The 25,870-nt window shown below is 45.0% G+C and overlaps 1 protein-coding gene across 2 annotated transcripts in view; it reads right to left on the reverse strand.

The window, feature by feature from the left end:
- The window catches only part of ENPP2 (ectonucleotide pyrophosphatase/phosphodiesterase 2), an 88,835-nt gene extending 64,242 nt beyond the window's left edge, over positions 1-24,593 (reverse strand). Inside the window, exon 1 of one of the 2 annotated variants that reach the window (XM_083621957.1) lies at positions 24,113-24,593. In XM_083621957.1, the coding sequence (XP_083478083.1) occupies positions 24,113-24,133 (21 nt within the window). In that variant the 5' untranslated portion in view covers positions 24,134-24,593. The remainder of the gene's footprint in view (positions 1-24,112) is intronic. The other variant, XM_083621954.1, reaches the window with a different exon arrangement.
- Positions 24,594-25,870: the final 1,277 nt, after the last annotated feature.

A 25,870-nucleotide genomic window follows, 5' to 3' on the forward strand; every position in this document is an offset into this window, starting at 1 on the left:
TCCTTGCTAAATGTCGGCTACTGTCATGTGTTTACAAGAGCTTATCTACACTTGATTTAAAGCCAAGAGGTGTTTATTCTTTTTGCTAAAAGCCACACTACAAACACATACAGTGGTACCTCGGGTTAAGAACTTAATTTGTTCTGGAGGTCCGTTCTTAACCTGAAACTGTTCTTAACCTGAGGTACCACTTTAGCTAATGGGGCCCCTCGCTGCCGCCACACGATTTCTGTTCTCATCCTGAAGCAAAGTTCTTAACCCGAGGTACTATTTCTGGGTTAGCGGAGTCTGTAACCTGAAGCGTCTGTAACCCGAGGTACCACTGTACTGTTCTCCACACGAGACATTTCCTACAATGTGTTATCAAATCTACCTTGGTACCTGCAATACACGAGCAAGGTGTGCACTGGTTGGTGAGGTAATGGTGGACTAGAACCTGGTAGACCTGGTTCAAGCCCCTGCTCAGCCACGAAGCTCTCTCAACTCAACCTCTCGCTGGGTTGTGAGGAGGAGAACCATGTTTACCACCTTGACCTTCATTAGAGGTCAATCTAACAATTAACAAAGAAAAATGTGTGCTTGTCTCTAGCATCTATCCTAAATTGCTGAAGACCACAAAACCTCAAAGACCGCCTCTCTCCATATGAACCAACCCAGAACCTGTGATGATCGTCTGAGGGTCTTCTTCGTGTGCCCCCTTCATGAGAGGGTGACAGCAGGAGAACTAGCCTTTTCTGTTGTGGCTCCCCATTTGTAGATTGCTCTCTCCAGGGAGGCTTGCCTGGCACCTTCATTCACAATAAATAATAATAAATAATAATAATAATAATAATTTATTATTTATACTCTGCCCATTTGGCTGGGTTTCCCCAGCCACTCAGTGCGGCTTCCAACAGAACAAAACTTCAAACATTAAAAACTTCCCTAAACAGGGCTGCCTTCAGATGTCTTCTAAAAGTCACATAGTTGTTTATTTCCTTGACATCTGATGAGAGGGTGTTCCACAGGGCGGGCGCCACTACCGAGAAGGCCCTCTGCCTGGTTCATTGCATCTATCTAGGTGCCAGGGAGAAACATTCCTCTTCTCTCAGGCTTTTGGCTGATTAAACAATCTATGGCCTTTTAAACTGGGGCAGGGCTATTGTTAATTTTGCTTGTTGTTTGTAGTTTGTAGTACAGTGGTACCTCAGGTTACATACGCTTCAGGTTACATACACTTCAGGTTACAGACTCCGCTAACCCAGAAATAGTGCTTCAGGTTAAGAACTTTGCTTCAGGATGAGAACAGAAATCGGGCTCCGGCGGCACAGCAGCAGCGGGAGGCCCCATTAGCTAAAGTGGTGCTTCAGGTTAAGAACAGTTTCAGGTTAAATATGGACCTCCGGAATGAATTAAGTACTTAACCTGAGGTACCACTGTATGTATTTTTCATATTGTGAACCACCCTGTGATCCTCAAATGAAGAGTGGTATATAAATTTAATAGATGAAATAATCAAATCAAATAAATATTTGCAGTACTACACCACTTTAACAGTAATAATAATAATAATAATGTCACCCATCCGATCTTGGGTTGCCCCAGCCACTCCAGACAGCTCCCAAAAAAATATTAAAAACACAGTAAGACATCAACCATTAAAAACTTCCCTGGCAAGCATAGTTTGTTAATGGTGCAGTGAGTTGTTAGGAGAGCTACAGTAAGCAAGTTGGTGTGATAGTCAATAGGAGTCTACTAACAACTTTCAGCACCCCTGAGAAACTACACAGCACACCAGATTCTTTGTGGGAAGTATTTGTGAATGGAGTCTTGTTGCACATCTCAACCCTGACAAATGGCAAACTGAACAACTCTCCCCAGCAGATATTCTATAGCTATGTGGCCTGCCTACCAACATGGATCTGAATCGCAATGCCGCACACAACCGTGTATTAAAAGAAATGGATTTTGTGAGAGAGCATCCCATGCTTTCAAAACGCTGCTATTCATTCTTAAAGAAAGAAAGAAAACCTGCCTTTGATAAGCAATCCTATGCAGAAAGCTGATCATCACTGAGGACGCAGTTGCTGCCCAAACTGTCAGTTACGAAATTTATTTGCTCAGGCAAATTTACCAAAGTAGTGGCAGCTTTTTCTTCCCGGCCTGATGAAAACATCTTTCACTAAACTGTTTACCAACAACCACACTTAAGAAGGGACAGACCTGTGATTGTCGAGCCTGCAGGGAGGGGTGGAGGAAAGGCTACTTTCCCAGATTATTTAATAATAATTATCAGGCGTGGAGCTTGTGCTAGTGAACGCGGTACAATCGGCTTGTGTGCTTTCAATGGAAGTCAATTGCAGCTTCTGCAATGCATAGGCAGGCACCGAGTCTGGATCACCAAAGTCAAAGGGAGCTTTGATAATGATTGCAACGAGCCCAGGTCAAGATCACACCATGCAGCTTCATTAACCGGATGCCTGGTAGCCCATGATATTTCAAAGACTCGCCACTACCTCCAACCCGGAACCGAACACACTCGTGCAACCCTGCCAAACTCAAGACGCCTGTGACTTTCAGAGCAGGCACTAGCAGAAGCCATCTGCTGGCTTCTTCCAAACGGCAATTAACAGAAGCTGCTCCTGCTTGACAAGTCATTTCCCCTCCTTCCCCAGGCAGCTCTTAGTGTATACGTATATATTTTATACACACACAAATCCACATTGTGCAGCTGTGCCTTTGCCCTGTGGTTTATGTGGCAGAGCAATTACAATTCAGCAGAGGCCAAGATTTCTCGCTCAAATGATACGTTGCGTTCTACAAAGAGATGCCCAGTTTATTCTAAACCATTCGTATTTGCTTATACTGGATGGCACGGCCTAAAAACACATATACCAGTAGTTAAAGCAGCATGAGGCTGTGCAGAGGCTCAGCAAGGCATAAACCGTTTTCTCACATTGTAGAAGAGCCTCTGTACCCAGGATGAGGAACCTGTGCCCTCAAGACACTGTGGCTGAAGGGAGTTAGGAACCCAACAGTGATCAGATGATGGAGGGCAACAAGAATCCCAAGCCTGCTTTATATCGCTTTCACACTGTGTATGTCTATGTTTTAGGACAGAAGGGAGCCATTTTGAAAAATATTCACCCTTGCCGTCAAATCACACAGAACAACTGGTGTCAATTGGCTTGCCAGGGAAAGAGACTGGCTATAGGTGGTCCAAGCCGTTTGATATCACACCCTCCAACATTTCGCCACTGAAAATAGGGGCATCCTGTTTAATCATCATCATCATATTATTATTTATACCCTACCTATCTGATTGGGTTGACCCAGCCACTCTGGACAGCTTCTAATATGCTCAGTTGTTTAGAGTGTGGTGCCAAGGTTGCAGGTTCAATCCTCAGTGCCCCTTAATTCTAAAATTCTATGATATAAAAACACAACAAAACATTTTTTAAAAACCCTTCCCTATACAGTGGTGCCTCGGGTTACAGATGCTTCAGGTTACAGATGCTTCAGGTTACAGACTCCGCTAACCCAGAAATAGTACCTCGGGTTAAGAACTTTACCTCAGGATGAGAACAGAAATCGCGCGGCAGCAGCAGGAGGCCCCATTAGCTAAAGTGGTGCTTCAGGTTAAGAACAGTTTCAGGTTAAGAATGGACCTCCGGAACGAATTAAGTTCTTAACCCGAGGTACCACTGTACAGGACTGCCTTCAGTCATCTTCCTTGGCTCAGGAGTAGCACAACTCCACACCCTCCCACATTTCTCTGACGGAAATAAGGTCATCCTAAGTGAAAGTGGGACATTCTGGGATCAAACCGGGAACCAGGACGGCTTCTGTAAATCCAGGGCTGTCTCTGGCAAAGCAGGGGCACTTGGAGGGTCTGTGATATCAGAAATCCTCCTCAGGTGCTACCATGGTGAATTGACAATTTGTTGCTCCTTTCTATGCAGGGTTGAGCAAACTTCAGGCCTAGGGGCCAAATATGGCCCCCAAGCCTCTCTGTTTGGCCCTTAGGACACTCCTCAAGTCACATCACTCACTGGCTGGAATGGCTCCATGAATTATGACAATGCCTCTGGCTTGTCTGGGAAGTGGATGGGGAAGAATGTGTGAGTGCATATAGAGATTAGCCTATTACTGTACCTGCACAAAGCTTACAATCATGGCTCCGCCCACTTTTGCCTCTGACCCCATCCGTCAGTGAAATGTGGCCCCTAGGAGATTTCCCAGAAATGAATGTGGCCCTCGGGTTCTTCGCCCCCGCTCAGACGGTATTGCAAAATCTGCCAGCTAAGTGAAAGCATCTCAATTTTACGGTCGGACTGGCTTTACAAAAGACCACCTGTCCACCTGGCTGTTGCATTTAACAAACTGAAAGCTCTCTGCGTGTATTCTGAGTCATCCCAACAAGAACCCTGTGAGGTAGATCGCTATGACTAGCACGAAGAAAGTGGGAATTTGCTATAAGGTGCATTTGTTCGCAAGAAGAAATTTGAAGCAGGGACAGCTGATAGCTGTTCTCTGCTGTGCTCTTATATGGGAATGAACTGAAAACAGGGAGACCCATTCTCTTTGGCAAGCTGATCCTAAACGGCACGTTGGCAGAAAACGCTGTTTACTTTCAGATGACCCGTTTGCAGGAGCTCTCATGTTAAACAATGTGGCTCTTGATGTTTCATAGGCGAGAACGGACTCCTAAATAGAAGTGGAGTGGCCTGCTAAGGTCTATCCAATCACAAAAGCTACAATCCCTTGAGGGCAGTCATGTGTCCATTGCAGGAAGGAAAGGACCTCCTTTGGGGTGGGCATAACTGCCCCAGTTGCTGTTCACCCACCACAGGACCCATAGCGGCATAAACACCATACACTTAAAGCACATGCAGAGAGAGAGAGTGAGAGAGCTTGAAGAATCCTGGGAACTGTAGCTTCTCCCTACAGAGCTACAATTCCCAGCACCCTTAACAAACTACAGTTGTCAGGGTTCTTGGGGGTGGGGAGGCATGTACAGTGGACGCTCGGGTTGCGAACGTGATCCGTGCGGGAGGCACGTTCGCAACCTGCAGCGTTCGCAACCTGCAGCGCCGCATCTGCGCATGCGCGGGTTGCAAACTGGTGATTCAGCGCTTCTGCGCATGCGCGACCGCCAAAACCTGGAAGTAACCCGTTCCAGTACTTCTGGCTTTCGGCACGTCCATAACCCAAAAAAAATGCAACCTGAAGCGTCTGTAACCCGAGGTATGACTGTACTTTGAATCCACAGTATGTAGGCAGCCCGTGTCAACACAAATACAGTGCCAAGATTCACTTTGAGCAAGATTATATGCTAGACATGTAAAAGGTGATTCATAAATTGACGAATAAACAACTTCTCATTTTGCTTCCCCCACCTGAGAAAAAGGCAACATTGACCCAGGCCAGGGCATAATGCTCAAAGGGTGGGCTCCTAGTCCTAGCAATATATAGATGCTGGCTTATACCAACTTGGGCCACTAGCCCATTTATCTCAGTACTGTACTGTCAACTCTGGCCGGCAGCTCATCTCCAGGGTCTCAGATGCCAGGGATTGAATTTAGGACCTTTTAAATGCAAGTGTGTGCTCTTCAGCAATGCTCAGCCCTGACCTAGCCTTCTTAGGTTTTTATAGTGCCTAAAATTTGCTGTGCATCTTCTTCTGCAGTGGCCTTCTTGTTTCTGCTAATTCTAAAGCATAAATTAAGCTGAAAAAAATCTGCATCCGAAAGCACGGTCTTCTTTCCTCCCTGAAGTAAAACAAAAATGCTCTCACTTATATCCAGCTGTGAAGGTGGCGGTGGAAATGGTTGAGGCTAGTTTTCCAAGGGCTGCTTTTAGATAAGATGCCACCATTTGATGCATTTGTGTGATTTAAAGAGCATTTGATACCTCTTTGGACTTGGATAGCAGTTTCAGGATCTATAACAGCACATGGCCTGAAACAGGGGTCAGCAAACTTTTTCAATAGGGGGCCGGTCCACTGTCCCTCAGACCTTGTGGGGGGCCGGACTAAATTGGGGGTGGTGGTGAATGAATTCCTATGCCCCACAAATAACCCAGAGATGCATTTTAAATAAAAGGACACATTCTACTCATGTAAAAACATGCTGATTCCCAGACCGTCCATGGACTGGATTTAGAAGGTGATTGGGTCGGATCCAGCCCCCAGACCTTAGTTTGCCTACCCATGGCCTGAAACCACAATGGGGAAGGGAACTACCCCTAAATGGTGCATCAACTGCCCTCTTACCTCGCAGTATTATGATTTCAGGATTCAGAAAACCAGATTAGAATCAAAGTGCTGGAAGGTGCATTGTAGGTCATTTCTTCCAATTCCCTGCCTGCTTCCAGAGTCCTGGAGTTAAAGCTTTTCCGAGAGATGGTTGTTCAGCCTCTGCTTGCAAAAAAGACCCCAGCGAGCAACTGAGTCCATTGCTCAACCGCTCTTGCTTAAGGATCCCAACCACATTATCCATTTAATGCAGTATCATACATTTATAAACAATCATGGCTTCCTCCCCAAAGAATCCTAGAAACTGGGGTTTGTTAAGGGTGCTGGGAGTTGTTTGGAGAACCCTATTTCTCCCACAATTTTCAGAATTCAGAATTAAACCACTCTGGAAGGCCTCGCTGAGGTCACATCCATACCATACATTTAGAGTGCATTTATTATACTTTAACAGTCCTGGCTTCCACTGCAAAAATTCTGGTAACTGTGGTGGTGGCGGCAATGAGACTTCATCCTTCTCCTTAATCTTGGGTCGCATCCACAGCAAATGTTTAAAGAACATGACTTCACCCAAAGTAGTGAACTGTAGTTTGTTACGTGTTCTTGGGTTGTACCTCTATTAGGTGTCATCTACAGAGCCTAGGGCTTGCTGATCAGAAGGTTGGCGGTTCGAATCCCCGCAACGGGGTGAGCTCCCATTGCTCAGTCCCAGCTCCTGCCAACCTAGCAGTTTGAAAGCACATCAAAGTGCAAGTAGATAAATAGGTACCGCTCCAGCGGGAAGGTAAACGGCGCTGCTCTGGTTCGCCAGAAGTGGCTTAGTCATGCTGGCCACATGACCCGGAAGCTGTATGCCGGCTCCCTTGGCCAATAAAGCAAGATGAGCGCCGCAACCCCAGAGTCGTCTGCGACTGGACCTAACGGTCAGGGGTCCCTTTACCTTTATCTTTACAGTTCTCGGGATTCATTAGGGCGAAGCCGTGTGCTTTAATTGTATGGTGTGCAAACATGGCGAGTGAAACAAGCGCAGCAGTTCCAAATGCCTGGTGTGAAAGTACCCTTGCTCTCCTCAAAGGTGCGGAATAGCATGATTTGTGCTTTAGAAGGCCCCAGTGAGGATACAGCTGAAGACATCTCAGCAATACAGAAGGAATTCATTAAACACGAGTCCGACTAGTGCTAATTCTTATGTAAGCAGACTTTTACTGTAGGGGGTTGCATTACTAATGAACTGGCCCTTTACTGGAAGCAGGGAATGATTTCACTTTCCAAATCATTCATAGCAATCCAAAACTTTCTCGTTTGTTGTCATTTCGCATAGATGATGAATTGGCCAACATTGTTTAAATGGAAGCTCTTGTTTCGTTGAATAATCAGTAAGAATGTATATTTTATTGTATTTATCGACATCATCTGTGCTCTATAATAAATGTTTCCTGCCATCCGCACTGACCTTCTCCCCCTGCCCACTGGCGCCCTCCAGATATTTTGGACAATGGCCATCATACCCAATCATTAGCCATGCTGGCTTGGATGGTCGAAGTTTCACTTTAAAACATCTGGACGGCACCAAATTGGAGAACGCTGGTCAAGAAATATATTTGTGAAAAGTGCAATTTGAGTAAGAGGCAGGGATAGAGGGGGGGGGGGAGAGAAGCTGTCTTCCAGCTCTTGGGTTGCCTTTCTGTAGGATCTGAAGTGCGGCTATGGATTTGCTGGTCTGCAAAAGTGCTATGTAGTTTGCTTCCACCTACACTTGACTTGCTTATTTAACAATAAAAACCCCAAGTACTGCAGAAAGGCCCCAAGTCTCCAGTAATCTCTCCTCCAAAATGAAACCAAACCTAACAGAGGTTGTGGGAGAGCTTAGGGCAGGGGTCAGCAACCTTTTTCAGCCATGGGCCGGTCCACCGTCCCTCAGACCATGTGGTGGACCAGACTATATTTTTTTTGGGGGGGGGGGAATGAACGAAATCCTATGCCCCACAAATAACCCAGAGATGCATTTTAAATAAAAGGACACATTCTACTCATGTAAAAACTTGCTGATTCCTGGACCATCCATGGGCCGGTTTTAGAAGGCAATTGGGCCGCATCCGGTCCACAGACCTTAGGTTGCCTACCCCTGGCTTAGTGGGTAGAGCATGAGATTGTTAGTATTAGTATTTGCATTTGCATTGCAAATAATTTCACAAAGAATAAAGGGTACTGGGGAAAGGGTATGGCAGTTGGCAGTTGGTTGGTTATTCTGTTAGTTTATTCTTTGACTGAGAACATGGAAGTGTGGTGACTTAAGCAGATGCTGTCCGGAGGAGTTTGTAAGGAGAAGCAAGCTATGGATTAATAACTCGGGCAATGCTATGAAGGAGTTTTGAAAACAAAATGGATTAAACCCTCTCTTGGGCTCAAAAGAAAGAAACGCATTGTATTCACACACACACACACACACACACACACACACACATATGAATAATACTTGTTGTTAAAAGACATCTGAAGGCAGCCCTGTTCAGGGAAGTTTCTAGTGTATGATGCTGTATTGTGTTTTTACTACAGTGGTACCTCGGGTTAAGAACTTAATTCGTTCTGGAGGTCTGTTCTTAACCTGAAACTGTTCTTAACCTGAAGCACCACTTTAGCTAATGGGGCCTCCTGCTGCCGCCGCGCTGCTGCCGTGCGATTTCTGTTCTCATCCTGAAGCAAAGTTCTTAACCGGAGGTAATATTTCTAGGTGAGCCGAGTCTGTAACCTAAAGCATATGTAATCCAAGGTACCACTGTATTTTTTTGTTGGAAGCTGCCAACAAGAGTGGCTGGGTATATAAATAATATATTATTAGTATTGTCATCGTTGTCATCAACTGTTGCCAACCTGACAAGTAAAGATACATCTTCAAGTCCTGTGTCAGGTGTCTATTTTATCACAAATAGCTAGCACCAATGCCAGTAGGGATTTTGGCAAATCACAGAACAAGCAGAAGAAAACAAGGGACCAATGGAAGTGTGGCTTTGCCCTCACCCCAAAACAGTGCCAGCCCTACCATTCCACAAGATGAAGATTTTTGCTGTGTGCCTTTGAGCCGCTATCAGTGCAACGCTTCGGGTGACGGGACCAACAACTCTTCTTGTATTGAACTTGCTGGCCCTGGATTCTCCATACAGTCTGCTGCAGCTGTTGCGTAACTGTGAACACAAAACTCCCTTTCCCCCTATAATTTCTGCAACATCTGATGAAAGGTTGCACATGTAGCAGCTTCAGAAGCAAACTGAAGTGGGCCACTGCTAGGGAGCTCATTCCTAAAGAGCCCCACAACCGCCAGAAACCTCGCTCAAGGTCATGGGGAAATCTGTAATTTTGTGCCACTTCTACCACAATAAGAAACTTGAAGGAGGGGATAAAACTGAAACTTTGTTTTGAAGGAGGGGAGTGAAAGTTACATTAAAAAGTGTGCTAAGAACTAGCACTGGTTTTGGATGCAATAAATCGCCCTTTGTCTAAACATCTCACAAACAGTGTTGATGCAGATTGCTTACCGCACCGCACTTCTGTGTTATCATCTGCTGATTTTTTTTCTTTATTGCGAAACAAAAAAACAAAACATAACAAAAGCAAATACCTTAAAAAAAGATTAATCACAGTACAACTGTGACAACCTAAAATTCCTTTCAATTCTTCACATAGTCCTTGTTCTTAAAAGATATAATGTAAAAGAAATACATACAATCTTGACTCCCCTCCATCTATGTGTGACTTCAATCTTTCATTTTTATCTTGGTTGTTGTGTTCTCAGCCTTAATTTTCCTTTACGTCTCTTGTATCCATTTCTTCCTTCTCTTAACCCTGCAAGCACCACTCCTTGCATATCGATATGTTAACCCCAGAACAATGTTTTTTTCATATACTCTTTTACACAATCCCATTCTTTTATTAATTTTTGATCTAATTGTCCTCTTAGTCCTGTCATTAATCTCGCCATATATATTCACAAAGTTTAATTTGCTATTCTCTTATTGATGGTTTAGTTGGTCTATTAAAACAAGTCTCTTCGTAAAGAATGGCCCTGAACCTGGTGGTCCTTCCTTAGCACATACTAGGGTTTCCTAAACTTGAATCTCCAGCTGTTTTGGACTACAGTTCCCATCATCTCTAACCACTGGTCCTGCTAGCTAGGGATGATGGGAGTTGTAGTCCAACAACAGCTGGAAACCCTGGCATAGACCTTGGTTGGAAAACCTGCAGTCCTCCAAGGAGCTGATGGACTCCAGCTTCCATCAACCCCAGCCCCACCCACCATGGCCAGTGATAGAGGATGATGGGAGTTGTCATCGAAGGGCTTCACATTCCCTAGGCCTGACACGGACACAGCAATCCCCTATCCAAAGCTTCCTTTCTTCTGGGACACGCAGACTCTCTGGAAGAACCTGAATGACTCTCAGAGGCTTATCTACAAGTGTGCATTGGTTTTATACTATGGCATGATCTGAAGGCATGTGAGGCTACCATGTTGCTGAAGCTAAACACATCTGGACTTGTTCAGTACTTGGATGTGGAAGATCAACTGAAGTCCCAGGTACACAAAATCAGGTTCCATGGTGGGATATAAATAAACACCTGTTACGTTCACCCCTCACCTGTATCTAAGAATCCTAGAACTTCTAACTTGGTAAATGTGCTAAGAGTTCTATTAAGAAATCCCTAACCTCTCCTCCACATCCAAAATTTAGTTCCCATTAAAGAGGGGCCGACTATTAAACAAAATTTCAAAGGATGGCTGTGTTTCGGTTCAGATGTAATTTCAGAAACTAAGAATTGGATAGGTTCACCTTCACGGCACAAACTGAACTGAATTCCCCTGGCCTATCCCCATAGCTGTCAAGTGTCCCTTATTTGGCGGGACAGTCCCTTATCCCAGCGCCATGTCCCGCTGCTGTCCCTTATTGATGAGGCTTCATTTGGCTGCTGGCTGGGCTTTCTGCCTTTGGCTCAGAGGGGCTCAGAAGTTGAACATACCTGTGCCTGGAAAATCCCTTATTTTGGTTGCTGATCCCTTAGTTTCGAGGCTGCTGGTTCCTTATTTTCAAATCTGTAAGTTGACAGCTATGCCCATCCCTAAAGCAGAAGGATTGCTCTTTACAAACATCACAGTCACCATGACTCAGATTATCTTTGTGTTATATATGTGGGGTTTGTTTTTTCCCCAATTACTGCAAAGCTTAGAAGAGCATGCCTCTTGCTGGTTAGAACAATACTTTTTGTTTTTCCCAAGAAAGAAAAATAACTGAAACATTGTTGGCAAAAACAATAGATAATGTTTCCTTATTTGGTTTTTAAAATAATTTGTAACAGAGAATCTTTCATATCCCGAAGAAGAGATGGTGCACACATGGAAGTAACTAAGAGACAAGCTGTGTGGTTTTTACTGTATCCCAGCAAGTCCCCAGAATTTACATCCAAGGACACCAGAGCTTCTTATAATTGCATACTGCCAAGATGAAGAATGGCAGGGTGCCTGCAGATGTTATTCTATTAAATAAAAAGAAACAAAAGTGACACCTTTTCGGTCCTCGTTTAAGAGCTGAGCCATTTGGTCACTGAAACAATTGATTTTAATGCTGTGTACAAACCATACATTTAAAGAACATTGTCACCTCCAAATAATCATGGGAACTGCAGTTTACTAACCACAGAGCTACAATTCTCAATAAACTACAGTTCCCAGAATTCTTTTTTTGGGGGGGTGGGGTTGGGGAGGTGCTTTAAATGTTCACAGCCCAAGATTTGCTGCCCAGTTAAGCAGACATATATATATATATATATATATATGTATATATATATATATATATAAGCAAAACAAAACAAATGTAACTGTTTCTTTACATAATTGACCTGGTATTCTACCGTTGGCTGGTTTTGGGAACCAAATGTGCTTCTTTTTAAAGACACACAATAGAGCAGTTGCGCCATATCAAACCTGTCTATTGTCATAGGAGGAACTGAGAAATTGAAAGAGAAATCTAGAACAGTATGTCAATAGGGTGCAAGAATAATTAAAGAGACTGTACTGTTTCATAGAATCGTAGAGTTGGAAGGGACCCCAAGGGTCATCTATTCCAACCCCCTGCAATGCAGGTTTCTCAACTAAAGCATCCATGGCAGATGGCCATCCAACCTCTGCTTAAAAACCTCCAAGGAAGGAGAATCCACAACCTCCAAAGAGAGACCATTCCACTGTTGAGCAGCTCTTGCTGTCATAAAGTTCTTCCTGATGTTGGGTAAGAACCTCCTTTCTTCTAACTTGAAGCCATTGCCATAAGTCCTACCCTCCAGAGCAGGAGAAAACAAGCATGCTCCATCTTCCATGTGACAGCCCTTAAGATATTTGAAGATGGCTCTCCTATCTCCGCTCAGTTTCCTCTTTTCCAAGCTAAACATATGCAGCTCCTTCAACCTTTTTTTATTTCACAAATTAAAAAAAGCAAAGCGTTTTAAAAACTTCAGTTTTCCTGGGGGAAAATCCGAAATCTCTCACCCGATTCTGCCCCCACACAGATGGCTGTTTCTTGGCACAACTGAGCCTTCCCCATGCTGGTGTCCTCCAGATGTTTTAGACTACAACTTCCATCAGCCCCAGCCAGCAGAGTTATGGAACGGGTCGGGGAACGCTGGCGTAAACAAACACGTGTCGCTTTCCTCCACATCAGCAGATAGTGTTCCAAGCCCATCTGCACCAGGCATTTAAAGCACCACTTTAACAGTGATGGCTTTCCCCAACGGACCTTGCAAACTGTGGTTTGCTAAGAGTGAATAGAGTTCTTAACGGTAAAGGGACCCCTGACCGTTAGGCCCAGTCGCGGATGAGTCTGGGGTTATGGCACTCAACTCGCTTTATTGGCCAAGGGAGCCGGTGTACAGCTTCCGGGTCATGTGGCCAGCATGACTAAGCCATTTCTGGCAAACCAGAGCAGCACACGGAAACACCGTTTACCTTCCCGCCAGAGCAGTACCTATTTATCTACTTGCACTTTGACGTGCTTTCGAACTGCTAGGTGGGCAGGAGCTGGGACAGAGCAACGGGAGCTCACCCCATCGGGGGGATTTGAACTGCCGACCTTCTGATCGGCAAGTCCTAGGCTCTGTGGTTTAGACCACAGCGCCACCCGCATCCCATTGCTTAGAGTTCTTGGGAGACCCCTATTCTCTTCCTTGGGGAGCTCTAGGAACAGTGGTTTCTGTAAGGGAAATATACAGATACCACACAACACTTAGGGTCCAAAAATGGTTTTCTATTAGGAGTTTTTACTTAAGCCTTTTTGCAGCATGGGGGTGATTCTAGAGGGGGGAGGTGATAGCACCTAGAGATGCTTGCTGGCTGGATAGGGAGGCAGCATGGGCTGCATACAACTTGTGGGCTACTGGTTCCCTGCCCCGCTGGCTCTAAACGGTGCCCCCACTAACCACAACCCCCTAACAGAGGCCAGCTCCCACCAGGCATGCAATGGAGAGCACAGACACCTTTGTTGGTAAGTTCTGAACACTCCTATTGGCACCAAACTCTCACGGCTCGCTCTTCCTTCCAGGATCAAAGGCAGTGGACAAAGCAGAAAGAAAGAAAAACCATCTGGCGGCAACAGCTCGAATATTACTGCTTCTCTTGGATAAACAAGCATTATCTTCATGATGTCATTACTTCCACCAGCGTAGACATCAGAGGAGGTTGGGCTGGGGCACGCAGGATGGCAAAAGAACCTGGGTGATGTCATCCTCTCTCAATTCCTCATTCAGCTGGTTCGCGATCACATGCACTTGCAGCTGTTAGCCATTGTGCTTCATACAATCCTGTTTCTCCTGACCTGCTCCAGCAACTAGGCAGACATCCAATGCTAAGAGGCCAAAAGATGCCCCAGAAAGACAGCATCATGCAACCCACAAGCAAGGCCTATGGCAGAACCAGTTCCGGCGCAGGGCTGCCACTATTTCCTCCTGTGCATTTAAAAAAGGTGCAAGTCAGTAATGGACAGAAAGGACTGACATGACCCGAAACCAGGAAGAAGGGATGTTGGATAAAAATTGGAGATATCAAGGGAAATTCTTTTGTTAATTTTGGAATTAGTGCAACATTAATGAAATATCAGGGAATATGCTGGAAAGGAACTAAATTGGCTTTAGCAGAAATGATTTAAGGAGATATGAATGAATATGATGTAAACTTTGAAATTTTAAGATTTTTAAGATAAGATAAGGTTAAAGAGATTAAGGTAAATTGAATAACAGATTATATTAAAAGATGGAAAGGTTATGTTGAATTAATAAATAAGATAGATTGTGAAGATTAATCATTTAAATTAAAATTGAGAAACATGGGAAGAATTTGCTGGAATAATGAATTAAACTAGAATACAAAAAGGGAGGTGTGAGGAGGTTCAAGAAATAAGCAAATGAAAAGTTGTAACCTGAGATTTGTATTTTTCTTCTTTCTTTTTTGGTTTTTTCTTTTTGTTTTATTTTTTTGCTGTATTTTTCTGTTTTTCTTGTTTTTGTTTATGTATTGATGAAATTTTGAATAAATATCATTTAAAAAATAAAAAATAAAAAAGGTGCAAGTCAGATGAGGACGTTAGCGGAAACAGGGAGACTTAGCACGGAAGTTCAGTAGTGATGAAGTAGGCTTGCCATACGCCTGGAATTTCCCCAGTTCAAATGGCAAAATTAGTGCAAGAGCAGAACAGAATGGGGAGGAAGCTGGCGACCCAGTTCCTGCGTGATGCTGTCAGAACCCATTCTACGCTTCACTTCCTCTTCAATAAAAGCCACCTCCCTTCTTCCACCGGTTAGCACAGCCTTCCCAAATCACGACACCCTCTAGATCAGCCTTTCTCAACCTGTGGGTCCCCAGATGTTGTTGAACTACAACTCCCATCACCCCTAGCTAGCAAGGCCAGAGCTCAGGGCTGATGGGAGTTGTAGTCCAACAACATCTGGGGACCCACAGGTTGAGAACCGCTGCTCTAGATGTTGCAAATTACAATCCCCATCATCCCTAAGCATTGGCCATGCTGGCTGAGGCTGATGGGAGTTGCAGTTCAACAACATCTAGAAGGCAACAAGTTGGAGAGGCTGGTATAGCAGATATCTTCATGATGCTGCAGCAGGAGGAGGAGAAGTGGGTTCACTACACAACCTAACACCAGCGCAGAACATCTGCATCTTGCCCATAAGAGAGATCGGGAGATTCCTCCTGTTCTATTCCTTTATTGCTCAGATGTTCACATAAATAGAAAGGGGGAGGCAGGTGAAGAACACCTCTGAGCCTACTCCAGACGTCCATTTACACCAGGGGTAGGCAACCTAAGGCCTGTGGGCCACAAGCAGCCCATGGGGGCCGTTTAACTGCACCACGAGCCGCCCTCAAACCACGAGCTGCCCACTCAGCAAGTACCTGTGCACTGTGCTAAACCGGTGCAGCGTGGCATGGGGACTCGCTTCCACGGTGCCGGAAATCGCGTCTGTGCATGCTCAGATGGCGAAAATCGTGTCTGCGCAGACACAGACGCCAGAAATCGCAGCCGTGCGTGTTCACATGCACTCACGATCCAGCCCACGAAGGGATCTCCTCTGGAGTGCACCAGCCCAGGAGAGGTAAACCTTGCCAACCCCTGATTTACACCCATCCCCCAGCTGCCCTGTGGGAAATATCCCAGTACTGAAAACATCAAGAGAGACCTGCTGGGGCAAGCCAGAGACCCAACTAGTCCAGCTTCCTGTTCTCACAGTCAGATGCCCCTGGGCAGAAGCATATCTAGGCTCCCTTGAACCCAAAGCCGGGAGGGACCATGAACCAGTCTGCTTCTTGATGCCTTTCCTGCTCTGCCATTGTGGCCATCGGGGTCAGATCTGCTCTGCTCCACCTTCCTTTCTTCCTCCACCTCCTTTGGCCCATCTGTCCGAGTGCACAGGCGGATGGGCTTCTAACCCACTCCTAGCTACACCCTGCTTTTGGGAAGTCTGCAAGCAGGACCTGAGTGCAACAGCACTCTCCTTTCTTGTGACTTCCAGCAACTGGTATTCAGAGGCAAGAGGGCAGAGATGCCAAGCCCAGCTGGACTGGCTCCTGGCACACATGGGGTCACCAACTGTTCCGTGGGGAGGATACAAAACTCCTTTTTATATATGTGGAAACTATTTTTTTCCCCGTGGCTTTAAAGAATGCATTTTGAAGTTACTCAGCCTGCCTTAAAAGGATTGGTATCCTGAAAGGAGAGATATAAATAACTCAGATTAATTCCTCCTTAGTGATGTATGGAAGTGAGAGCTGGACCATAAAGAAGGCTGATCGCCGAAGAATTGATGCTTTTGAATTATGGTGCTGGAGGAGACTCTTGAGAGTCCCATGGACTGCAAGAAGATCAAACCTATCCATTCTGAAGGAAATCAGCCCTGAGTGCTCACTGGAAGGACAGATCCTGAAGCTGAGGCTCCAATACTTTGGCCACCTCATGAGAAGAGAAGACTCCCTGGAAAAGACCCTGATGTTGGGAAAGACTAAGGGCACAAGGAGAAGGAGACGACAGAGGACAAGATGGTTGGATAGTGTCTTCGAAGCTACCTGCATGAGTTTGACCAAACTGTGGGAGGCAGTGGAAGACAGGAGTGCCTGGCGTGCTCTGGTCCATGGGGTCACAAAGAGTCAGACACGACTAAACAACAACAACAACAACAATTCCTCCTCTTTGAACTCTCCTGCACACCATTCCTCAGGAACACCAGTTTGGGAATTTCAAAACCAGGTCCAAAATTGGGGCATGGACAGCTTTCAGCTCCTTTGCATCTTTTACAACCCCCTCTACTTTTCCTTAAAAAAAAACCATTCCAATTGGCTACAGCACTGTACTGTCTCGACTGTGTGCAGCTTTCACAGGCACCTTATCCTTGGAGACCAACCCTGGAAGTTGAGCTTGGAGCCACCCATACCTACGCCATCTTGGATGCTGTCCTAATGAACCACAGTGCCGCCTAGGGCTACTTCACTACTGGGCTTTATGGCTGAGAACCATTGGATTCTACCTTAAACAAAGTCAGCCCATCAGTCTAGCTCAGGATCAAAGAATCCCAGGAGCTGCCAAGAGCGCATGTGCAGCAGCACAACCAGATGCCTTCATTTGCCCCAGCTGCAACGAAACATCTCTCTCCTGTATCAGTCTCGACAGCCACAGCAGGCGCCGTAACCTTCCAACAGTTTGACTTCACTCCTCCTTCAAGGATCCTGAGATTACATTAAGGGTAGCCAAATTCTATGTGATTTCCGTAAAACTTAGGGAACAAGCTGTGCTATTGTAATGATTAAGGCCTTAAATGACAATTTTAGGTTATATGTTAGTGACTAAGTTTTAATTTATATATATTTTTAACTGTTGCTATATCTGTATTGTCCATGTTATACCTAATTGCAAATTCAAATGTATCCCTATTGTGTTTTATGACGTCCTTGATATTGTATGTGGGCTGGAACTGGTCTGTGACCGAAATAATAAAATTCATTCCTTCACTCCTCCTTTGTCTACTGAAACAGGATAGCTCAGCTGGTTGGAGCCAAGGTTGCAGGTCTGATCTTCGTATGGAACGCCAGCATATTCCTGCAATGCTGGGGGTTGGACTAGATGATCGCCAGGGTACCTTCCAACTCTAGAATTCGATGGTTCTAGGAAAAAGACGAATGCCAACTGCTTCTCTTTGGCCTACTGTTACTGGGTGGTTACAGCATTGCTCTCTCTAGCATGGGAGGCTTTTGGTTCCTTTCAGTCTAGAACACCAAGGCCCCATCTGCCCCAATCTGCCACATCATCCCCCTTTAAGCACTCATGGCTTCCCTAAAGATTCCTGGGATCTGTAGTTTGTCAAGAGTAAAGGCAAAGGTAAAAGGACCCCTGACCATTAGGTCCAGTCGTGGCCGACTCTGGGGTTGCGGCACTCATCTCACTTTATTGGCCGAGGGAACCGGCATACAGCTTCCAGGTCATGTGGCCAGCATGACTAAGCTGCTTCTGGAGAACCAGAGCAGTGCATGGAAACACTGTTTACCTTCCTGCCTGAGTGGTACCTATTTATCTGCTTGCACTTTGACGTGCTTTCGAACTGCTAGGTTGGCAGGAGAGTTTGTCAAGAGTGCGGAGATTTATTAGGCAATCCAGATTCCCCTCCCAGAGCTACAATTCCCAGAGTTCTCTGGAAAGAGAATAGTGGTCTCCTAACAGCTCACCTTAACTGGGGGGGGGGGGGGAGACAACTGTTTAAAGTGGCATGGTACTGTTTTAAATGTATAGTGCGGATGGTCCTTTGTTACAGGATTCTCTGAAGCTTGCCTTTACATCGAGGAAGCTACCTCAAGGCTACCCAGCTGTGTGACCACTGGTGTTGTGGTCAGCTTTGAAGTACAGTATAGGCAATTTTTTGTGACAGCCCCCCATAGCTACAACCCTCCACAGAGAGTCCAAGAAATGCAGCTGTGTTGATCCATTGCATAGCCACTCACATCAAAGAACAGCAACACATAGCATAGTACCCAATTTATTAGGATAAGCTGACAGTCCTGGAATAGTATAAAATTTGTTGCGCTGTACAACAGCACAGGATTGTTGGCCAGGTTGTGAGAGGAGAGGGACTTTTTTTCCACTTATGGTGGGAATGTCCCCTGGTTTCATCATTTTGGTCTGATTTCTATCCGGAAATATAATCAAATCAAGTCTCTCCTTTGCTGAACATGTGGGATGATCAAATGCAAGTTTCTCCTTCTAAAGAACTTCCGGCAGAGTGTTGGCTGCAGCCAGAGTTTCCATAGCTCAACAATGGAAAGCACTACAAAATGTACACCTTTCTTTATGGTTCAAAAACTTGTGGGGTTTGGCTAATGCAGAAAACAAGGCCCCAAAACCATAAGCTGCAGGTCTGAAGAGGGATGGAAATCCCAGAATGTTTATATGACTTTATTTCCTGTTTTGCATTCAGATGCACAACACTCACTATCTGTACCATCTTCGGAAATACGGCTTTCTTGAGTTATTCTTGTGTGTACCTATGGTACTAGATGTCCTGCGCTTCTAATGTAATTTAATTTTCCAGTAATTTAATTTTCCAGTATGGTTTATTTGTATTTGTTGCTATATGTCAATAAATAAACATGGTTGCACCATGTCGACAGATTTTTAATGGCGCAAACCCAAATTTCCTCTATGCACTCCTGCAAAATAATGACAGTCTGGAGGCAGAATTGTTGTGCTATTTAAGGATGCTTGTAAGTCCCCCTAGTGTTAAAACGACACCTGTGCACTTCACCTGTGCATTCCCCTCCAAGCTCACCTACCTACAGATGACTTAATAGGCAGGTAGGTTAAGAAACCTCTCCCCTACTCTCCAAGACACACATTGGTGGAACTAGTCATATGCTCAAGTGCCGTGATGTCACCCAGTTAATATCACCCCCTTTTCACTTTTCGGGGATAAGTTAGGTAACCGATGATCTCATACATAGCTGTGAGGTGGCTCAGCCTTGCCATTTGGGTGGTTTGGCCTTTAAAATTCAAAAAAATAATGTGTGGGTTTTGCTTATAAAACAGGACTAACAGGTCAAAGGACTAAGTAATTTGCTCACCTGGTGAGGGACTCACTGGGTAAACGAGCGCAGCTATCCATTTGCAATGAGTAAACTGTGTTATATTCCAGTTGGCCAAGCCAAGAGAAGAATACATCTTCTTTTGAAGTAAATACTTGCTTCTTCTTTTTTGCATTTTCACTTTACAGTGGTACCTCGGGTTAAGTACTTAATTCATTCCGGAGGTCCATTCTTAACCTGAAACTGTTCTTAACCTGAAGCACCACTTTAGCTAATGGGGTCTCCCACTGCTGCCGCACGATTTCTGTTCTCATCCTGAAGCAAAGTTCTTAACCCGAGGTACGATTTCTGGGTTAGCAGAGTCTGTAACCTGAAGCGTCTGTAACCTGACGCTGTATAACAATTGTCAGCTTCAGATTGTTCCTACGGCCTTGTCACCTCCCAGTTTCCCCCTTTTTTGGATTATTGCTCATTGCTTTTATTAAAGTTTTCTGCACGTTCCAGTGTTTTGTATTGTAAAGAACAATCCTACCTGTCGTTTTACTTGGTTGCATGGTGCTGAAACAGAACTAACCTTTGTTTGAAGTCTACATTGTTATGTTGTTCTGACATTTTTAGGGATGTGCTGGGAGGCTGGGCTAATTAGGCGTTAGAAGCACACTTGAACTGGAGAAAGTGGGGAGCCTAACTAGGCCAAAAGCACCCACACAACCACTTGACCCCCCCCCTTTTCTTCATACACTGCTGCTTCCCTCTGAGTTACTAAGCTGGGTCCATATTTTCTCCTATGCCCATGTGCTTGTAATGCGCTTTCCTCCTTGCCCATATGGCTCCCATCCCTCTCTCCCTTCCATGCGAGTGGATGTATTTGAACCACAGTGAGGCTTGCACTGCTGTCAGAGATGACTGTAGTTGTTCGACTTTGTGTGCACTGTACCTTTAGAACACATTCAAATCAGATTCTGTTCCTCAAAGAACTCTGGCTACTGTAGTTTACCTGTTGCACAGCTACAGTACCCAGCAACCCTTAAACTACAGTGCCCAGAGTTCTCTGAAGGAAATAAAAACGGTAAAGGGACCCCTGACCATTAGGTCCAGTCGTGACCGACTCTGGGGTTGTGGTGCTCATCTCACTTTATTGGCCGAGGGAGCAGCCGTACAGCTTCCAGGCCATGTGGCCAGCATGACTAAGCCGCTTCTGGCGAACCAGAGCAGCGCATGGAAACGCCGTTTACCTTCCTGCCAGAGCAGTACCTATTTATCTACTTGTACTTTGACGTGCTTTCAAACTGCTAGGTTGGCAGGAGCTGGGACTGAGCAATGGGAGCTCACCCTGTTGCGGGGATTCGAACCGCCGACCTTCTGATCGGCAGGTCCTAGGCTCCGTGGTTTAACCCACAGCGCCACCCACGTCCCTTGAAGGAAATAAGGTGATTCAAATGCTTTGAAGTTAAAATATGTATAGAGCCCATGCTGGGGTATGTCAGTAGGTGCAAACATAGGCTCTTAGCTCAGTGGTAAAGCACCTGCTTTGCATGCAGAAGGTCCCAGGCTCAATCCCCAGTCATCTTCAGGTACGGGAGATCCTGAAGCAAAGTTCTTAACCTGAAGCACTATTTCTGGGTTAGCGGCGTCTGTAACCTGAAGCGTATGTAACCTGAAGCGTATGTAACCCGAGGTACCACTGTATTGACTAGTGCTTCCTAGGCACCCTCAGCAAGTGCCATTGTGATCGGTGGATGGAAACACACAGTTGCCCTTTTCAGCCTACACTGGAAACTGTGGCTATTTCGCTTTCACATAGCTGCTAGAGCAGCACGGGAAGCAGCAATTCTTGCACACCCAAGCTCTGGTATAACAGCAGTCTTCCGAGCTGAAAGACTGCATGCCATTTTGGGAACAAGTCCCATTGAATTCCTAAAAAAATTAACATGCGAAGAATCACTCATACTGTACGATTCCTTTACGAGAGTAATAAATATTTTAAAGACCCAGTTCCACTAAGAACTAAGTTAGACTTGCTGAGACTAATCTACCTAATGTAGAGGTGCCTGTTAATTTTAACGGGTCTACTCTGAGTATAATTGCTGTTTTGTGCTCAGGATTTCCTTCTCTCCCATGCCATGTGGTTATATCTGGTAGCAAAAAGTCATGACAAATTAGGTCACTTATTATTTAGCTGCTGCGGAAAGAAATAATCAGGTAAAGTCCTCACACCCACACCACACCCCCAAAAATCCATCCAGTAAAAAACATAACAGCACCCCTAGAGTTGGGAGTTTTAAAAAAATTACTCATTGCAGATCAAACTCATGTTTATTGTGAAACACAATCTACTTCTGAGGGTAACTAGGAGTTTCCTGGATATGATTCATAGCTTTTAACCGAAGTGCTGCATTGCTTCTTTCGGGACAAGGGCTCCAAGAGAACAACGGAAAAGGCATTATTTAAGAACTGGTTAACAGAGCAAACCAGTCCCTTAGCAAGAAGCAATTTGGAGTTCCCCTTCATAAGGAATTTTCCTATGATGGAAAATAACAAGGGAGTAGTAGACACTATGTCAGCACAGCTTACCAGTGAGGTACCCACCCAGACAGGGGCAGCTCCTGGAAGTTGTGCTGCTGGAGGCAAAATGCCTTGCTGCTGCCTCCTGCCCCCTTCTCCATCGCCACAAGCTTGCCCTGCCAAAGCCATGCCACCGCTGCCACCGCCCACAGCAAAGGAGGCGGCGGCGGCAGTGAGCAGCGTGCTCCTCAGGCCCAGATCTGCCCCCTGAGGCAGCTGCCTCAACTCGCCTCATGGGTGGGCCGGCGCTACACCCAGTGATGGGCCATGAAAATGGGTGGTTAAGAACTCTGCAGCGACTTCACCGAAATGGAAAAATCAACATGTTTAAATCAGAGAAAAGTCACAGTTAACGTTTGTTAAAGATTGGAAACCTCTCGTAGACTTTTTGCGTGGAAAAAATGGAAATAATGATATCTGGATTTGAGGAGTGGAGATCATGTTTGTGTATAGGAAGTGCCTTTGTTGGCTGTTCCAATGGATTGGATGAAGTCATTTTATTTTTTTGTAAATAGTGGACCGATGAAGAATCAGAAGTTCTTTGTTTTTTTAATCTTATTTTTCTATCTTGATCTTTTAACCTCTTTTCTACACTTTTAAAAAAATTCTTTCTTTTTCTATTTCCCACCACTGGCTTTATCAGCTTCTCAGGTTTTGCTGATAAATAGCTTTTGAAGCTATCCTTGGCCTTCTCCTGTAATGAAAGGAGGGGACACACATCACCACTGCTAATTACTTAAGCAGTGTGTTGGCGAGAAACCGCAATTTAAGGACAGAAGCAAATGTTGACAGTTTGATTGCTAGGAAATGCAGGAATCATTATTCTAAAGTTTTTTCACATAGGTACCCACGTAGGGAGAATCTGAGAAGCACAATATTATGGTAGGATTGGGTCTCGTTTTTACAAAGTTAGCCAGCCCAAGATATCATCTCCATAAAATATCTCATTAGGAAATACATACAATGATGTGTAAGGTATTTTTTATCATCATGGTGCTCTAAACAGCAGCTCCTATTTTGCAAGCAGCAGGAAAGAGGCTTAACTGCTGTTTGAAGGCATTATCACTTTGGGAAGGAAGTCTGTGCACATTTCTCTGATAAAATAAGCTTAACTACAAGGGATCACAGACCCAGCACTTGCACAAATTAAACCCTCCAACATCAGACATAGCAGATATAGGCCGACCACCTTTAAAGCAATTTTACTCCAGAACAATGCCAACAAATTCTTTGTGCTCTGCAAAAAAGTTGTTTCGAAGCCAGTGATATAAATCTAAAAGTCACAATAAACTCGGAAAAGATTAATTTCTCTCCAATAGTTTGGACTCTGTCCCTAGTAAGCCTACTTAGGCTTGCGACATTCACTGTATCCAACATGGAATGCTTTTCTGACTACTGCTCTTAATACTATATTACAATTAGATGTGGCTTGCCTTAAATTCTCCACATATTCGTGATGCAATAAGCAATCCCCACAATTGTAAATGCTTCCTGCCTTGCCTCTTAGCCCAAAGCCATTTCTGCCTATGCAGAGGTCTGCTTGCAAGCACCAAACATTTCCTCAAAAGTAAATCCCAAAGTAGGGGTGTAATAAGAGTGCAGCTACAAAGCAGTAAAACAGACAATATCCCTTTCCCCCCCAGCATCGCATATTCATGGTGTAGCAATTAAACGAAAAACAGAACAAGGCAAAAGACATATGTGTGTCTTACCAGTTTGCTTTTCTTATCCATGGGTTGAACAAAAGGCTGATCAGCCCTATTTTCTCTTTCTGGTGGTCTCCGAAAGCTTTCCCTCTCCTGGTGTGAGATGCGGCCACCCTGAGTCTGGCTTGTCTTGTTTTGTCCAGTGTATCGTTTGCGTTTGAGACTGGTCCGGTGCAGATGAACTCAGGGTGCCAGCTGTCCCCGAAGGACAATGGTTCAATGGGAAGATGTCTTTCAAACAAAGGAGCTGCTTCCAGGATTGATTCACTCTCTCTCCCCAGACCCACACCACACACAACCTTTCCCTGAAATGACTCCGTGGAAAAAAGTGTCATCGCTTACCACCCCCCACAGAGGCCGGCTTTTAAAAGCATAAGCTGGCTAGGCAAGTTTAATGAGTTTGACCACCAGTAGCAACAGCAGCAGCAGCAGCAAATTCAAGGGAGGGTCTCTTATCCAGAGGTAACAATGCATAGCTAGCCGGATTCCACTGGAATAGTTTCACGGGATGACCTTTGGTAGAATTGCTCAAAGCCTTTTTTTTGTGGTAAAATGTCCTCAACTTATCAACAGCCCAGACTAAAAAATGCAAAGACTGCTTTATAGCAGACCCTCCCTGTAGAGGGAACCAAAAGTACCTGAACAGCACGATCCTATACTCAGGCCACACCCACACCATACATTTAGAGCATCCCCTCCCTGCAAAAAAAAACCCCAAACACACTGGGGAACTGTAGCACAGTGAGGGGTAAACTGCAGTTCCCCGCATTTTCGCAGCAGGCGACCTGGTTTAAACGTAGGGTGTGCTCTCTTTAAGTTGCACTCTGTTCAGTGGTATTTACTGCCAGGTAAGACTTAAGGCTACAACCCTATGCACACAGAAATGTGATGAGGCAGATCTGATAATGCCCCTAGGATTGCAAGCGTTTTATAACAGCCACCTGTCCCTGGGTCTTAGTAGCAGTCGGACCAGCACCTGCAGAAAATAAGCAGGTGATGCTTTTTGCTGGTGCAGAGACGGATTTTTCCCTACCCCCTTACCACCTGGCTTTCTGCCTGCCAAGCTGTTCTTAAAAGCACAGGAGCAGGACCTGTATAGAAAAGGGGGGAGGATGAGAGGAGATGCTCCATGCATTCGCCTCTTGATGCGTTAGCAAGTACCAGACAGAAACTAAAAGCGTGGGTGAGGTTAACTTTAGGGGCAGACTAGGCTCAGTAAATGTTTTGTTGTGCTTTTGTGATGCTTCAGTGGCACTGTTTTCTTCTAGCTGCATAAACGATAGATAGATAGATTAATTAAATTTATATCCCCCACTTCCTTCCTAAAAGAAACCAATTCTGCACAATCCCGGTTCTGCAGAGAAGTTGGAATTCTGCAACCTGCATAAATTAGGCAAAAGGAAGGGGTTTGTTTGCCAGTCATGGATAGAGGCAAGCAGCCATGTATGGCATCGAAGCCCCAATCCCTGGAAACCTTGTTCGTCCATGCCTCTCTGGCTTTTGAGGTTTCAACAGGCACTACTAGCTTTGCAAACATGAGAGCTAGAAACTTGCTATCTTAAAAAGGAAAAACATGAAAGCTGAATGAACATCGCATTTGTACGCAGTTTCAGTACATGGTGGCTGCTGGTTTTCCAGGGACTTGTGAGTTAAACGTGGAACTAAATTCCAACCCCTGCCTTATCTTGTTTTTATTTATGAGTCACCAACTCATTGTGATATTTTGAGAAGCAGAGCAAAATATACTCAGAGCTGCATATTTGG

This window comes from Podarcis filfolensis (genome assembly GCF_964270895.1).
Source record: "Podarcis filfolensis genome assembly, chromosome: 7".
NCBI lineage: Eukaryota > Metazoa > Chordata > Lepidosauria > Squamata > Lacertidae > Podarcis > Podarcis filfolensis.